The sequence below is a fragment of the Ahaetulla prasina genome, chromosome 3, assembly GCF_028640845.1.
Source record: "Ahaetulla prasina isolate Xishuangbanna chromosome 3, ASM2864084v1, whole genome shotgun sequence".
NCBI classification, from domain to species: domain Eukaryota; kingdom Metazoa; phylum Chordata; class Lepidosauria; order Squamata; family Colubridae; genus Ahaetulla; species Ahaetulla prasina.
The window spans coordinates 149,052,164-149,070,028 of NC_080541.1; the positions used below are offsets into that span (position 1 = coordinate 149,052,164).

General features: G+C 37.4%; 1 protein-coding gene across 6 annotated transcripts in view; it reads right to left on the minus strand.

Moving 5' to 3' along the window:
• Positions 1-237: 237 nt before the first annotated feature.
• The window catches only part of LRRC8B (leucine rich repeat containing 8 VRAC subunit B), a 45,218-nt gene continuing 27,590 nt past the window's right edge, over positions 238-17,865 (minus strand). For 4 of the 6 annotated variants that reach the window (XM_058176280.1, XM_058176284.1, XM_058176282.1 and 1 more), the window contains 3 exons: positions 16,144-16,246; positions 12,009-14,168; positions 238-9,520 (listed from right to left, as the gene is read on the minus strand). In XM_058176280.1, the coding sequence (XP_058032263.1) occupies positions 9,248-9,520; positions 12,009-14,144 (2,409 nt within the window). In that variant the 5' untranslated portion in view covers positions 14,145-14,168; positions 16,144-16,246 and the 3' untranslated portion in view covers positions 238-9,247. The remainder of the gene's footprint in view (positions 9,521-12,008; positions 14,169-16,143; positions 16,247-17,865) is intronic. The other 2 variants (XR_009154320.1, XR_009154319.1) reach the window with 2 other exon arrangements.

A 17,865-nucleotide genomic window follows, 5' to 3' on the forward strand; every position in this document is an offset into this window, starting at 1 on the left:
TACCCTGTGATAAGATGGGCAGACAATAAATTTGATAAATAAATAAAAAAGAAAAAGCATAATCACTGAGTATTTGATGGGCATTCATTGTCTTTTGCCAGTAGACACTTTTAAATGTATTTATGTATACAAATTATGCAAATTATGTACGGATATAAATTGAAGTAGGATTCCGTATGATTGCTGCTTCAAATACATTTTTCTCTTGTCTGAGAAAAAAAGGAAGAAAAAATGAGCTTGCATTACACTACAGCAATTTTAATAGAACTGAAAAACAAATATTTAGACAGAATTTCAACATTTCTGGTTGAACATAAACAAATGATTTTTCTGATAGCATAGTTGCTTGCATAATTCGATGCATTAAAAACCCAAATAAAAACAAACCCACAAACATCTAAGCCAAAGCAGACATAAGGCAACAAACAGGAATTGTAGATGATTTAAATTTAAAAGGCTTAACATATTTTCAATGTACATGAAAAATGATGCATTTCCTGGAAAAGATGTTTTACAAAACAGATTATGTAAATATTGTTAATGGATGGAGATTTTAAAATTATTGTATTAATGACCACATTGTTCCATTAACAGTTTTTTTAAAAAAAAATCAACGTAAAGGAATGCATAGTAAATCCTGCCACATATTTATAGCAACAATCTGTAGCAACATAAACATTATCTCATAATGATTTGTTTTTGGTGGGAAAGGAAGTTGGAAGAGGGAAGAAGAGAAATAATTAAGAATTACTCACAGTGGCTTTTAACAAAATAATATATGGGACATAGGCATTCTGCCAGTGGTGAAATCCAATTTTTTTTTTACTACCAGTTCTGTGGGCGTGGCTTGGTGGGCGTGGTGTGGCTTGGTGGGCGTGGCAGGGGAAGGATATTGCAAAATCTCCATTCCGTCCCCACTCCAGGGGAAGGATACTGCAAAATCCCCATTCCCTCCCCACTCCTGGGGGAAGGATATTGCAAAACCTCCATTCCCACCCCACTCTGCGGCCAGCCAGAGGCGGTATTTGCCAGTTCTCCGAACTACTCAAAATTTCCGCTACCGGTTCTCCAGGACCTGTCAGAACCTGCTGGATCTCATCCCTGCATCCTGCATGTTGTCACTTAGTTCTGCACTTTGCACTTGGTGTTAAATCATTTAAGCTCTGTTTTCAGATGAAATATCTATTTATATTTCATTTTTTAACAGAACGTATGATTTTGTGTTAAGATTTTTGCATAGGGCAATCAAGTAATCAAAGAGCTTCAGAGATCCAAGTTTTCAAAGTCAATAAAGAATTGCGGGGTGGTGGTGGGAAATTCTAAAGTTTCTATGCCCTTTCTGTCTCAATAGAAGCATTCATATTCTTTCTAGCTCACATAAATTCAGGGTTAATCACATTCAGACTTGTTTGGGAAAAGTTATTCAAAATTGTTGAGCGTTGTTCTCAGCATGGGCGTCTAACCTTTTGGCCTGCCTGCTCTGCATTAAGTGAAGAATTGCATTGGGCTGCATATAAAATATATAATATAGTTACTGTATATACATAACAAACTTCATTTTTTAAAGAAAATGATCTTGTGGGGATACATTACTAGCTATCAAGGACCTCATGTGGCCCACAGGCCATCGGTTGGACAAGCCCTGATGGACAGAATTTAGTACAAGACTGTAGATTTAATCAACATTAATAATATATGCTGAATTTGGCAGAATCAACAAGTGGAAATCTCATGTGACAACCCATTATCATCCAATTATTGGTGCTTCGGAATATTATGATAGTGTCTTTTGTAAGCCTAAGAGACATGCTAAGAGTTTAGGATAATTTGGGGTTAGGGTTACACTGAGATTGAAGTACTGTAAAGAAAAGTTCCTCTCTTAATCCAAAATCTTTCAGCTTTTGCAATTATCTAAATTAAGGAGCAATAAAAAAAATTACAAGGTGACAAGTGCGGTGGGTAGGAAAGTGATGCAGGATTTCCCCGCCCAACCAATAAATATGAGTACTCCATATTTATCTACTTAAAAAACAACTGAAATTTTATTAGTGATTTTGGGAGGATGAAAAAGGATGATTGCAAATTGTCTGCACCTTTCCTGTATTACTTTTTCAATCAATGAAAAATTAATATCTATTCTAATTAATAGGTTATTAAGGCCCAAACTGGAAAAAAGTTTAATAAAAAATGTAACACAAATCACAAAGAAAAGAAACAAGAATTCTTTGTCAACTTTCCAACTATTAAGTTTGGGGTAGAAGCTAAGATGCAATATTTGGGACAAAAACATTGAAAGGCACAAAATAACTCTATATGGTTTTCTACATGTATTAAAATCTGAATTTCTTTTTCCTGAGTGAGAACATTAAGACAAAAACAGTGCAGCAATGTTTAAGATGAACACAAACAAAGGCTTAGAAATTAAAGTGCTACAAAATACAGTATAATTTTAATAATATTGTTATACCAATAGATGGAAATAGAGAGAAGCGTAGACGTTCACAAAATCTTGAAATAAATAATTGACTTATAAAATGAAGCACTGGTTTTTCCTTTCCTTTCCCCTTTCCCCCCTCAGCACATGACTCAGGGCAGCATATATTTTTCAATAACAATAGACTCCACAAAAATCACGTTAAAAAGCCATTCAAAATATAAAACCGCAACAGAAACATATAAAAGGCTGGAGAAAATATCGTCCAACGGTCACACCATTATCGGACTTGGTATTTGAGGAAAGGGAGGGGCAGAGCCAGATATGGCGATATTGAGAGGAAGGGGGGATTAGGGGACCCCAGAACATGCTAACCCAACCAGCAGTGGTGAAATCCAAATTTTTTCACTACCTGTTCTGTGGGCGTGGCTTGGTGGGCATGGTGTGGCTTGGTGGGTGTGGCAGGGGAAGGATACTGCAAAATCCCCATTCCCTCCCCACTCCTGGGGGAAGGATATTGCAAAACCTCCATTCCCACCCCACTCTGCGGCCAGCCAGAGGCGGTATTTGCTAGTTCTCCGAACTACTCAAAATTTCCGCTACCGGTTCTCCAGAACCTGTCAGAACCTGCTGGATTTCACCCCTGCCTACCAGTCTTGCAAGTGATATGTGCATCTTATGCCCAGTGTTATATGAGCATAGGAAGTATTCCCATAACCACCTATGCTACTGCATTTTAGACCAGATGAAGCTTTTGAGTGGTCACCAAGGACAGCTCTATGTAGAGTGCATTAGTCATCAATCATGAGATGACTTAAAGCATGAGTAACCCTAAGAAAGTCCTTCTGATCCAGGAATGGGCACAATCAGCACAATCATGACCACCTATTCTTTGATGAGGAACTGGTAAGTCTAGAACAGGGGTCTGCAAACTTGGGTCTTTTAAGACTTGTGGACTTCAACTCCCAGAATTCCGCTTTGCTGGCTGAGGAACTCTGGGAGTTGAAGTCCACAAGTCTTAAAAGACCCAAGTTTGCAGACCCCTGGTCTAGAAGGATCCCTAGATTGCCCTCTGAAAGTGTTTGGGGCAGTGCTATCCAAACAGAAGCAAAGATGAAAAATCTTTGGATCTAGTGGTTCCACAATGCAGATATGAGTGCTTATAACCCGGATAGTGCTTCTAATTAATAAAAATGTTCTATATTTATAAATGTATACAACCCCTGCTCCTTTAACAAATTAAAAAAATAGAACTGAGAAATTAAACATGGACAAGATAACTTATGTTTATCCATTTATCCATTATTTATTCAAATTTTATTCTCAACAAATCTGTCAACATATGCAAGATCATATTCAAAGCCCTCCCTCAGCCCAGCAGCATTACAGTTACTGAACCACCATGGTGTACAGTATAAAATAAGTGCTATCTACAAATATGGTTTAAGCTTATTTATCCTACAATCATGAAGGAGAATTTAACAAGTAGTTCATTTGCTCTCAGCAGAATTTCCTTCTAATACATAAATAGTGTGATGATGGAAAGCAACAGACTGGATATTAAAAATACTTATAGGTCACTTCTGCTACTGGAGGAATGGGGCACAAAAGAAATCCAGAAGGCACACTGTGGCATCCGTTAAGACTAGAATTACCAGCCTTTCAATTTCTTGCCTTTTGTGAACCATATTTTGCAACAAATATTAAAATGCTAATTTGCTTGAAGTTTTATTACATGCACTTATCTCTAGATATCTTGTCTATAGCTTTTTAAAAAATGTCTTATTTTCAGAAGTATTATTAATTTCTATTTTATCCCGAAAGCTTGTAATTTTTAAATGTGATCATACAACTCCCATCGTTCAGCATGTACCAATTAAGAGTGTTGGTGATTTGTAGTCAAATACATGAGGTGAGCGCCAAGTCAGGAAATGCTATTTTCAAAAATTTTCTTATCTACCGCAATTTCTTTATGAATGCAAAAGGAACTCTTTACATTTGTTCCTTCTATTTATTTCAAAACACGATTTCACTCTTCTCTTAATTCATTGTCTTCCCAATGTGTTGGATCTCAAAATCTTTATCTTGTCAGCTAATGGTAGTTGGCAGGAGATGGAAATCCAGAACATTTGGAAGGCATCAAGATGGGATAAAGCTTCTTTAGAAGATAATAGCTGGATGGAGAGAATGTTCAAAGCTATTTTTGGTGAAACATAATGTAAAAAGACAGGCTTATTTCAAACAGGGAACATCAGATTCATGATAACCTTAGAAAACGTTCACAAGATACAATTCATCATCTTTCAATACTAAGATACTCTTCTTAAATCAAACAAGCAAAACCTTTTTTTAATGGTACATGGAATGGTGCATGATGGTCCATTTTCTACAGCAGAGATAGTGTGGGTTAAAGTGAGTACAGTATTTTTCCTCATACTTGTACTAGTGGTAGGGCTCAAAGGCTGCCTGAAATTCCTTCTTATGGAAGGAGACAATTCTTTTCTCCAGTTCTGGAGTTACAAGCCAGAAATATGGCTCAATGTAACAAAGCTTGAAATGTCAGGAATACAGGAGAGATATTAAAACTCCTTCCAGATTTTGTAAGTGCGTGAGTGGGCTGGATGCTCAATCTATACAATAAAAGAAGGACCTTCATGACAAATCCAATGTATTTTCCTATAGTAGACCTAGGTCAGGGGTCTGCAAACTTGGCTCTTTTAAGACTTGTGGACTTCAACTCCCAGACTTGTGGACTTCAACTCCCAGAATCTCTGGGAGTTGAAGTCCACAAGTCTTAAAAGAGCCAAGTTTGCAGATCCCTGATTTAGGGTAATGTAAAGTGGCATATACCAAAGTTACAGGATCTGAGTAGCTGGAGGGCCCCTAGTTCTTGCTGGATATTATTATTTGTGGGGTAGTTTCCTGCTGAAAGATGCTTCCTTCTCTATCCTTATGTGCCAGGGAGTCACTAGTATCAAGGATGGCTGAGTTAGCTGTGCTTATGGAGTGTGCCATCCCCATGAGACAGCCTTATCTTGAATCTCACAGACTAGTTTGTTGTATGCCTCGATTCAATAGGAAATCAGATTAGGAAGGCTTTTGCGGCTGAAATATCAATGTTGAAAGTCAACCACGATGTTGTTTGAGGTTGTGAAGTCCTGTTTTATTTAGGTAGATTTTGATGGTTCATCTAGCATCTATTTCAGAATTCCGCCTGGCTGTATTATTATGAGTATTTCCAATTCCATTCCTTTCCAAATTTGGTTTTCTGAGGACAACCCATGCAAGGGTTTGAACAGGGAATGAATGAAGGCTTCTAAGTATTAGCTCTAGTAGAAGTCTCCTGAAAGATACCTATGGATAACTGATAGTCTTAATAACAGACCATCTCAAGAATTTCTTGGATCATTTTGTTATTTTATCATACTCAGGAAGATAGTTCCACTCAACATGTCAGCCCTCCCAGGTGTACCAGATGCAAAACAGACCAGATGAGCTACTTCAATTTTATTGTAAGGCTACATTAACAGAATGTTGTGAGTCTGAAAGTACAACTCTCTCACAATTTTCTTTTAGCGCCTGAAAACTGGGGAGGGTCCCTTCTGAGCCTCTTTCTCTACCTGTTATACAGCTCTGGGTTTTATCCTCTCTTTCTGGTCATTCCACAGGGCAGCAGGTCATTCCCTTTGCTCTGTTTATTAGTATATATATTAGTACAACTTGCAGTCAGTGGTGAAATCTGAATTGCGGTGGCTGCACATGCGCTCTGTGTACCAAATGTGTGTTGTGTAGGCGCATGTGCAGTGCGCACCACGTACCAAATGCAAGGTGTGCGCGCACACAGTGCACACCAAAAGGAGACATGGGAAGGTAAGTAGAACAGCGCGCGTGGGAGGGGGTGAGCAGATGAGGTGTGCGATCATCGGAATCTTTTTTATTTACTTTTTAAAAGCATTTTTTTACTACCTATTTGGGTGAATCAGTTATATTTTCAGGCTTCAAATAGTCTCAGGAAGAGACTACTAGCTTCAGGAAGAGATGAATGGAGGGAAAGTTGTATTGCTGGTCTTTGGGCCAGGTGGCATTGAAAGCGTTTGTTGCCTATGCTCTCTGGGACAAGAAATGGGAGATGAACTATTCTACCTTGTGACTGGTGGAAGGTAACAGAAGCAGGGGTGGATTTCACTTACCTTTGCTACCGGTTCACGCCCGCGCCCCATCTGCACATGCGCAGAAGCTTCTGCGCATGCGAAGATCATATTTGCTGATGTCCGGGTGGGTGGGTGGAGCCTCCCACCGCCGCTGCTACCTGTTTACCCGAACTGGAGTGAACCAGTAGCAACCCACCACTGAGCATAAGGTCTATTGTTAGCTCCCAAAAGATTGATATGATTTGTTCCAAAGTGGTATAGGATAGTTAGCATCTATATATGCATATAATGATGTTGCTATTTGGGGTAGTTTTCTCTGGAATTGCTGGCATTTTGAATGGGAGAAATGTATATTGTATTGGAATTTGACCTTTTTATGCTTTTATGTATGGTTTTCCTTACAACTAATGGTTGAGATGTGAAACGTTGAGTTTTATATATGTTAATTAATGTGACTAGTTTATAGTTCTTTTTGGACCTTTCGCTGATAAGTTGGTTAAATAGACATTACTTATTTGATTTGTCTATTACTAAGCTGGGCTATGGGATGAAGAGTTTTGTTAATTTAAGAGAAGAAGAGGTGTTTATGAAACTGTTTATATGCTTGTGATGAGGGTAGAAAGAGGCTTTGTTAAAAAGGGGGATGCTTCTTGCTTTTTTTCATTTTCTTGCACTTTTTCCTTTCTTTACTTTTTTAACATCGTATCATCTTTTAGTGTCCTTAACAAAATTACTGGAAAAAAGATACCTGTATAATAAATTGTACCTTTAACTAAAAAAGCCGGGGAAATGTGAGTTGCATCAAACCCATGAAACAACAACACGTGTGTGTTCCCTGAGAGTTACTCTGAAAGTTCTTTGGAATGTAATTCTTCAGATGGACATAACATGAACATTGAGAAAGTTTCACTTCATAAACAACTCAAATTTATGGCATCATTAAAACAAGTTTGCTGCATTTAAAGAAGCAATCAAAAATTTATATTTAAAAAACCCCAACATTTCCAGTATCTCATTCAACGCAACCACAAAATTGGGCACATGATGAAGATAGTGGATTATAAAACTATATCATACATAAGTAAAAGATTCATTTTCTCTGAGAGCATGCGATCAAGTTACTGTATTTTTTACAACAGAAGCCAAAATCCCTCCCCCCACCAAGTCCCCACACATAGAGCACCACAGCCACGATAAAGATGATGTGCCCAAATGAGACTGAAATGCATCAAAATAATCACGGACTGAATCCCAAGTTTCCTGCTGTGGACAGAAATTGCTCTTCCATTCAGAGAAAAACACTTCAGCCTAACAGAGGTTTCTGTTAAACCAGAGTTTCCCAACCTTTGCAATTTCCAGGCACATGGACTTCAACTCTCAGAATTGCATAGCCAGCGTAGCCATTGCTGAAAATTCTGGGAATTGAAGTCCACTCACCTTCAATTTGCTAAAGAGGAAAAACACTGTGTTAAAGGGATCAGTTTTCATCATTTTTCCTCTTGTCTTCCTTTGCTACTCAATATACTATCACAGAAATTCTCCTGGTTCTTTAAAGTAGAACTCTGTTAGAAAATATTAGTTAGGAGTCAGCTTTACAGGTGTAAATAATCTTACTCCTGTTTTAGTGAAAATAAAGTATGAAGCTATAGGAAAGTTCCTCCTTATGTTAGTTTTTCAAAGGACATTTGTGAACAAGAGAGAAATATATAAGTTTTGTGCATTCATGTGCTTTTCATTAAATATTTTGCTTTTCATACACTCTATATTCTTAAGTGCTTAAAATGCTATTTCTACAATTACTTGTAACTGTAGAGGGACATCTTTAAAATCTTTAGTATGATGGGCAAGAAAATTGGGGAGAAAAAAAAATCGCCAGGTTTTTAAAAGAAAGGAGACCCTCTATATTGCATATTACATATCTACTGTTGCTCAAAATTAAAGCGCTAGCCTTTTTCCTTTTAATGAAAGCATTATATTAGTATAGTAAAAAAAAAAAGTGACATGTTGAGTTTTACCACTTGCATAGTTCTCTAAGATTTGATTTTACCTTTTGTATCAGGTCCAGTTGTTTTCCTTTAGGTATACATAATTAACTCCAGTGTTAAAGCAGCAAAGATTATTGAGACTCTGGATTGCCTGAACTTTGGTTACCATAATCTGGACATAGTTCATAGCATCCCAATTGTCAGGCCTTTCATTATGCCTATGTTGGGAAGCACTCCTATATTTCAAAACCAAAAGTGAACCTTCAGTTCTGAAACAGATTTTATATAGGGAAGCTTTCACTAATAGTCTCTCCTTCCCTCTATATATGTGCCAACAGTAAAAGATATGAAAAAAATGTATTAGTTGGTCCTTACAACAATTTAAAAACTTCCATTTAAGGAAAAGAAAAAAAAAACTTTTCTAGACCTGAATGATGTTATTCAAACTTGGCCACTTAAGTACTGATTACACCAACCACTTAATTTTCTGCACATTAATTTCAGGTTTGAATGAAATGCATGTAGTTACTTGCCAGGTCTATATTTCTGCTTAGGATTTTAATGATGATTTATTATCAGGAAACTGAAGTCAATGGGCAGACCTGTATTTCTCTTCTTTCGTCTATAAGTTTCTTTGAACCGTGATTTTGCCCACATGCACATAACTTTTCTCAATCTCAAACTTTGTCCAAGCATATCTGTATATGCTCTGTTACTCGAAGGGGAAGTGTTTTCAACACGCATTCTTCTACAATTAGACAACTCCGTTTCAGAGAATTGCATTCCTCTAGCTCAGCAGGAAGTAACTCCAGATAGTTTCCTTTGAGCTCCAGATGAACAAGGTTGGAAAGCTCTGCAACTCGAGGGGACAAGTACATTAGGCTGTTATGTCCCAGAAGAAGGTGCTGTAGTTTTTTGCACTGGAATAATTCGTCAGGAAGTGCTTCAATCTAAAAAAAAACAAGTAATAAAAAGTTGTTTTCAATTTGTAAACCAGTCCCGCAAACTTAATATAAGGAATGCCCTCAAATTGTAACAGTACTCACACTTTCCTTCCTCTTTCAAAAGTATGTATAAGTCATATTAATGAAATATATATTTTTAAATAAATTCCACAATAGCAATAGCACTTGGATTTATATACCACTTCACAGTGCTTTGCAGCCCTCTCTAAATGGTTTACAGAGTCAGTGCATTGCCCGCAAAAATCTGGGTCCTCATTTTACCGATCATGGAAGGATGGAAAGCTGAGTCAACCTTGAGCCTGGTGAGATTCGAACTGCCAAACTGCAGGCATCCGGCAGTCAGCAGAAGTAGCCTGCGGTGCTGCATTCTAACTACTGCGCCACCAAGGCTCATTAAATAGTCACCATTTCATGTAATTGTTAATTCACTAGCATCCGGGGATAATGTTTCAAGATCCAACTGATTGGATCCTGTTAATTCACTCTTTAAAGCCTATTTACAAACAAAGACCTGTAATCAACTAACCACTCAGTAGTCTGCTACAAATCTCTAAAATATGAGCAAGTATCACTACTCGTGGTGCCTTCCTCAGGGAATATTAACTGAAGGCAGAAGGAAGTAATTTGATTTTACAAAATGGCTTCTGCAAAGACAGGAGGGAAAAAAAAGAAGAAAATGTATAGATACTGGCTATTAAGATTTGAGATTAAATTGGAACACTTGCTAAAAAAAATATGTTTTTAAGGAAAGACAATTTCTTGTAAGTTCCCTGAGAGCTGAGATTTCATCACCACATTTTTTAAAATTTTTGTTTCTTTTCTGCACCTATAACTTATCTTTTCCAATGAATAGTAGTAAGATTTGGAAATGCTATCCTTTATATATTCAAAACAAGCTTGTATAATTTGTGATGCACCACCACTAATACAGTTTGTCTCTAATTGTAGACTTTGGATCAGCAGTTCAGGCCATGAAACCCTCAAGTGGTATAAAAAGACACAGAATTCTAGAACAGCAGCCTTTGAAAAACGCAGGGAGCACCATTAGTTCCTTCAACTGTCAGTCCTACTAGGTCAGGGGTGTCAAACTGGTGGCCCACAGGCCGGATGTGTCACGCGCAAGCCACGCCCACCCCAGCTCTGTGAAGGGAGAAAATGTCACGATATGTCACGTGACAGCAATGTGACGCCGCGAGTTTGACACCCGTGTACTAGGTAGTTTCTGTCTGTTGCCTTAAAGTCAATCTTGACTCCTGACAACTGCCTAAACAAGTTTCTACAGTTTTCTTGGAAATGCTTTGGTCATTGCCTTCTTTTTCATAGGACTGAGAGAGAGGGATTGGCCAAGGTCACCCAGCTAGCTTCACGCACAAGGTGAGACTAGACCTCATAGTCTCCCGATATTTAGCCTGGGGCCTTAACCGCTATACCAAACTGGTTACCAGGTAGACCAGAAAATGATCTCCACACAAAGATTAGAACTATACTTTATTGAGCTATGCTATAATAAGAGAATGTTGCAAATCAGATTGGGCTGTCCCTCGTTCTTATACTCCAGTGAATCAGAAGAATGTTTGCCTGAGCCATTTCCAAATATTGTTGTGCTTTACACAATATTGGGTGAATAATGTTTCAGCTGTCTTTGCCTAAGTAACAGTTCTTGCATATTGCTGTCAAGGTCATTCCTCTACATCAGGGGTGTCAAACTCAAGGCCCGGGGGCCAGATCTGGCCCATAAGGCCAACCTGGAAACAGCAAAGGACTGGCCCATGGTGCCTCTACCAGTGAAAACAGAACTCATGAGGGCCGCAGGCTGCACTCCCAACTTCATTTTCACTGGCAAAAGGTTTCAGGAGGCCGTCACAGCCAAAAACGGATCTCAGGAGCCCGTTTTCGCTGACAAAACTCTCGGACCTCCACAGGCACCCCAACATGAGTGACGTTGAGCTGGCCACATCCACCCTGGCCCCCCAACGTCAAACACAATCCTGATGCGGCCCTCAATGAAATTGAGTTTGACATCCCTGCTCTACATTTATAAACACACTTTTAAATCAGAAATCTCATCAACTATGAAGGATGTGACATGTAACATGCCTTCATACAATTCTATTTACATCAAGGCAAGTTGATGTATGGTCTTCCATATACTGCTGAATCTCAGTTCTATCCAACATGGCCCAACTATGAAGGATGCTGGGAACTATATTTTAGCAATGTCTAAACTGCCACACCACTTCTTGTTTACAAGGGAATCTTATTGTGTGTTCTATGCTCCTTAGGTAAATATATAAATGAAGGAATGTCAATACAGCTGAATGAAGATGAATCTGATCAACTGCATTTTGCTGGCCATTAACATAGACCAGAGTTCAGTCAAAGATGGGTAGAATATAAATGAGAGGAAACAATGAACAGGATCTGAAAAAAATACTTCAAAATGCACTTAAAGACAGTATTAGCTTCTACTTACATGATTCTTTGTCACAGCAAAGTACTGCAAATTTGTTAAATATTGGATTTCATCAGGAATAGAGGTTAGCTTATTGAAACTCAGATCCAGATGATGTAGCTTTTTGCAAAGAAAAAGTTGTGGTGGGATTTTTTTAATGTTGTTGTGATTTAAGTAGAGCTGTTCCAAGTTTGCCAAGGTACCAATCTGCACAGGGATATAAGATATTTTGTTGTGCCACAACTTCAGGCAAGAAAGATTTTCAAGGTGCTGAAAGCTAATAATTTCTTCTACCGTTCGTAGATTATTTTCTTTCAAATCTATTTCACGCAAATAGTTTAAGCTGAAAATAGAATGAGGGATGCGCTCCAAATCGCAGCTGATCAGTTCCAAGATTCTCAGGTTTAGCAGTTTCTTCAAGTTGGTCAACACTAACAGTTTTTTCCCCTCGTTGTCAATAGATAATTTCTGCAGTGAAGGCAATTGGTCCGTAACCACCTGAGGTATGCGGGAAAGGCTGTTCTTTAAATGAATTGCTTTCAGATTTACAAGGTCTTGAAAACCCTCACTGTAGAAGCCATTCTGGGGTTCTGGAACGTAACATCCAGTCAAATACAATTCCTGTAAGTTCTTTAGATAGAATACCCAGCGTGGAATCTTTCCCATATCAACAGATTTTAGACGCAGAATTTTTAAATTATCTTCGAGGAAGTGCAGTGCCGGATACTCTACAGTTAATGTTGAATGATAAATGTTTAGTTCTTTAAGACTGGATAGCTGACTGAGAGACGGTGGAAGTTTAACCTCAGGAATGAGCTCCAGTGTTAGAACTTCTATCTCTGTGAGTTCAAAGACGTCATCTGGAAGGCCACTAAGCATAAAAAGATGAAGTTCCATTTTGTCTTGAGGGTTTCGCACCAGCTTGCTCTTCAGCCTCTCTAAAGACCATTCATTATTGAGACTAATTTGCTTCAGCTTATTTTCACTCACCTCAGAGAGAAATATTGAAAATCGCTTTGAATATAGAGGGTCATACTGGTCTGCTAGGTGAAGAATAAAGGCAAAGTCATTTTTTACATCAGGGATATCGCTGTAATTACTCTGCTCCCTCAGCTTCTCAAAAGAATATTGTTTAAGTGAACTTCTCAGCATCCATAACAAACTGTAAGTGCATGTCAGGCCATATAAAATCACCAGGACAACATAAAATGAAGCAAGCACTTTAAAAATTTCGGCCAGTGAATAAACACATTGGTATCGCTTGTAGCCAGTAAAAGTTCGAATATCAACTATACAATCGATTTCTAGGTTAATAAAGGTTAAATAATACGGAACATAAATCATTATTAAAATGAACACAATGACCTTGATCACAATCTGTTTTAGATACACTCTATAAATGACATCTTTTTGCTCAACATGTACCCTGAATCGTTTCACTTTCTCAAATATTGACTTCGCTTGTTCCCCTTCTCTTCGGTCAAGAACATTTGAAGTGCTCTCTCTTCCAGCTGTTTCTAGTCCAGTCTGTGAGTAGGACATTGATTGCCTCTTGCTCTCCAGCTCTGTCATGTTGCTTGGGGAAGGAAGAAATGTTTTCGATTTGGAGCATGGCACAGTCCTCACAGATTGCTCAGCAACTGTTTCTGATAGGGCACGTGTGGTCCAAGGAGAATCGAAACATTTGTGAAGTATGGCTACAAAATGCTCTAGCCTTGAACTTGTGCTGGGGTAGTAAAGCCAGAAATTACTGCAAGCTGCAAAAATGAAAGTGTGGAGAAGCACTAAGTACGGAAAAAATTTGGCAAACCAATGAAGTTCTCTCTCGTAACACACTGCATCAATGTAAGAATACTGCTGCCTGTGAAGGTAATTCTGGATTTGAAGAGGATGAATTTCTGGTGTTGCAGAGGTGAAGGATTCATTGTTGTTGCTTGTAATCGGATGCCAAGGCACTGCGCAATGATTGTCAAATTCAAGCTTGCAAGGAAGACAACATAACAATCTAGTCTGAGTGAGCTGAAGAGCTCCAGCAAGGACAGCAACAAGCAGCATTATCATGGTAAGATAGTAGCAGAAAACATCCCACCATGGTTTCAAGATGTGAAATGATGCCTGGGCATCTGCTAAGCATCTGAGTTCAGTTAATGTAATCATGATTTGCTTATGACGCAGTAGCAACTGGAAAAGAAAAACAAAGGAGAATGTTTAGCTGAATTAACCGGGTAGAAATTAAAATTCTATTATGCTAAACATTAACATTTTAAACAGCTTAGAAGTCTTTAAATATTTTTTTTTTTTTTTTTTTTTTGTTTACATTTATACCCCGCCCTTCTCCGAAGACTCAGGGCGGCTTACAGTGTATAAGGCATATTTCATAATCTACACAGAGAAATGCAATTTCTATTTAATTGCAATTTTGTCACAAATGAAACATTTCTATGAATTTGCCATTTTTTTTTGTCCAAGATAAATCCTATCTGTTATTGCAAGCATTAACTCCACTATAGTACAAGACTTAGTATTCTGCATTCTCCCTCCACCTTCGATTCAGTTGTGTCTGTTTCTTGGAGACTGCCTGGACAAGTTTGTGTTTTCTTGGAAATATTTTTGTGATTTTCCTATGCCTCCTTCCTAAGGCTGAAAGAGAGCAACTATCCCAAGGTCACCCAGCTGGGTTTGTGCCTAAGGCAGGATTAGAATTCACAGACTCTGGGTTTTTAGCATGATGCTATAACCACTACATTAAATTGGCTCTTTTTCTGACATATTAATATTTTTTTCAACTACATTCCTTTTGCATGGCAAAGAAAATGGGTTTTTACTGTCCTATTTACAACTAACTCACTTATTTTTCAGCATTGGAAGGATAAACCTTAGCCTCAATTACTCTCCAGAGCCAATGTTAGTAGCCTCATATGAACAACATACATATATCTGTTTGTTTTATAGTTTTTAGCTTTTTATTTAATTATATACTTTTATTTTTTAATCAGTTAAACTAATTTCAATTTACTGCACAGTACTATAAAAATAAATTTATAATCTAATCTATTTAATCACATTTTCTTGACTTTTTAAAATTTGGCATACATATTTCCACAGATTTCTCTTTTTTTTAATTTCACTTTTTTATGATACATAATATTTATATAATTAACTGCTAAATCAGATTATAAAAAGTGTAATTTGTTTATACTATTTATATTACTCTAATCAAGGAGCAAATAAAATAACATTGGGTTCACAATGCACTCACCCTGTATTGAATTTTTCGCTTTAAATGACACACTAAATGAAATGATAGGCCTCTCACTTTGAGCAGCCCTTCTCCCCTCTTGTTTAAAGGGAACATCTCCAAAACAAATGAAGTTGTCATGATACAAATCTGCATACTGGCACAGAAGCAGTTTCTTGAGACTGTTGTCCATTTCTTTAAGAACATTTCACTGCTAAGTCTGAGGATTTTTACTGAATTTGTTATTTACGCATGGTACCTGGTCTTGTTGTATAGATATTATAATATACAACGCTATAAGGCACTAATACAGGTAGTCCTCATATAGCGACTGCCTTGGACTATAGTGATGGGCTGTTTGCTAAAAGGCTATGGCATACAGTTGAAAAAAATGGGGAAGCCTGTATTTGTGGAGTTTGTGTGAAGAACAACTAGACACAAGGGTATTTTTCCCCCCATGTCATCACTCTGCTAAACAACTAATTCCCACAACACTCCTCAAATTATCTAGAAAGGCAGTGTTACCATCATTATTCTCATCTTCCCTATTACATATCTCCTTATCGTCTTATGACTATAACTTTGTTGCTTGTATCTTATGATTTATATTGCTTACTTAGTATCCTTGTATGATTTATGTTGATTGCTTATTTAGTATCTATGACTATCACTAAGTGCTGTATCTAATGTTTTATGATGAATGTATTTTTACAATGACTATGATAATGATCTATCACTATTGCTGTATGTACACTTAGAGCTTATGCACCGGAGACAAATTCCTTTTGTGTCTAATCACACTGGCCAATAAAGAATTCTAATTCTAATGACTTCTGAACCTGCTAAATAATAACAAATAAAAAAGACTTCTAATATAAATGTGCAATGTATATGTTGGAAATATTAATTTGTACTTACTTTCCTAACTGAATGGGATAAAGCATAGAAGTATCATTTTCAATCAGGCGGTCTGCATCTTTTAAAACTCCTCAGGCATGCCATCTTCACAACCGTCTTCATCCTGAATATCAAGATATGACAAGGATTCAAAACTGATGTTGCTAATCGCAAGACATACAACCATAGACAGTACTGTATCAGAATTTTGGTGATAATGTGTTGGAAAGAGAATCTTTGTTTCTAAGGTTATTTTAGTAATCGGTTACATAATATATGGATATATGATTAAACAGCACTATCACTTTCAAAGTTTAAAAATAATGTTTTTAAGTTTGCTCAATCAATTCATAGAATGCAGATGAAGGATAAAACTACAAACAGAAAATACATAGGGTCTAAAAAAAAAGTCCAATTAAATCAAATTTAGAATATCGGAAAGGTTCTCATCCAAAATTCTTGAAATGTCAAATCTCTACTTAACATTTCATCTTAGTTAACATCCATTACAGTGATAACACATGTAAGAATGTATTCAGAGATAAGCATTAGGAGAGTGTTAATTTGGAAGTTACTTATCACATGAAGAAATAACAAACAAATGTCATCTGGCATAATTAACTACTTACTTTTGGTATGTACTACTCAGTCAGAAACACCATTCCTGACATGTTGCAAGTAAAGAATCAACAACAACTTCCAGAAAGCTGGTATAAAGCTAGGGTAAATAGCCTTAGATTTTCAGAAGGGTATCACCCTTTATAAATATTTCTAAAAGTCCCTTAAACCATCTTGAAGTTTTACACTGAGTTGTGCAGTAGAATGTTTCAGATTAGCTTGGCATCTCATAATCTTAGTCCTCCATCCAGATAAAGCCAGATATTTTGTTTGATAGAGATTCCTTCATTGTTTAAAAGATAAGTCTCTCATTGTGATTTATAAGGAAAGAATACTGCAAACATTTCAAAGGAAGCAGTCCTTAGACATTTAGTTCCATATCAGCTCTACTCTGGTCAGTGTGATGAGCTGGTCTGTTGCTAAAAGTACATTTTAAAATAGACCGAAACATTAGATAATACATGCTAAATATATAAGTACATTATATAACAGGGGTCTCCAACCTTGGTCACTTTAAGACTTGTAGACTTCAACTCCCAGAGTTCCTCAGCCAGCAAAGCTGGGAGTTGAAGTTCACAAGTCTTAAAGTGACCAAGGTTGGAGACCCCTGTTATATATAATTGGAAGGTAAAATGAATGGTCCGTCCATCCATCCATCCATCCATCCATCCATCCATCCATCCATCCATCCATCCATCCTTATGGCTGAAAGAAGCCATGGAGAATTTATAGGTGCCACAAAAATACATTGTATTTGATTTGATTACCACAAAAATACATTATATCTGAAGGCTAGCAAAGGAAAAGTCCTAGCCAGTCCTAGCCATTTCAAAGAGAGACCTCTTTGAAGTGTGTATATATATATATATATATATATATATATATATATATTTGTTTTCTGAGGTTTTCACGGGTGTTTGTATGTAGGTCTTTGGTTGTTCGGGTTTCCTCCCGTGTAAAATTGGAAGTGTCTTGGCGACGTTTCAACTCAAATCCATCTGCAACACAGACTAAACTGAGCACAAACAAGCCCCCACCCAAACAGGACACACCCCCATCCAATCAGAGCACAAAAAAGCCCCCATCCAATCAGAGCACAGCCAAACTCCCACCCAATCAGTTCAA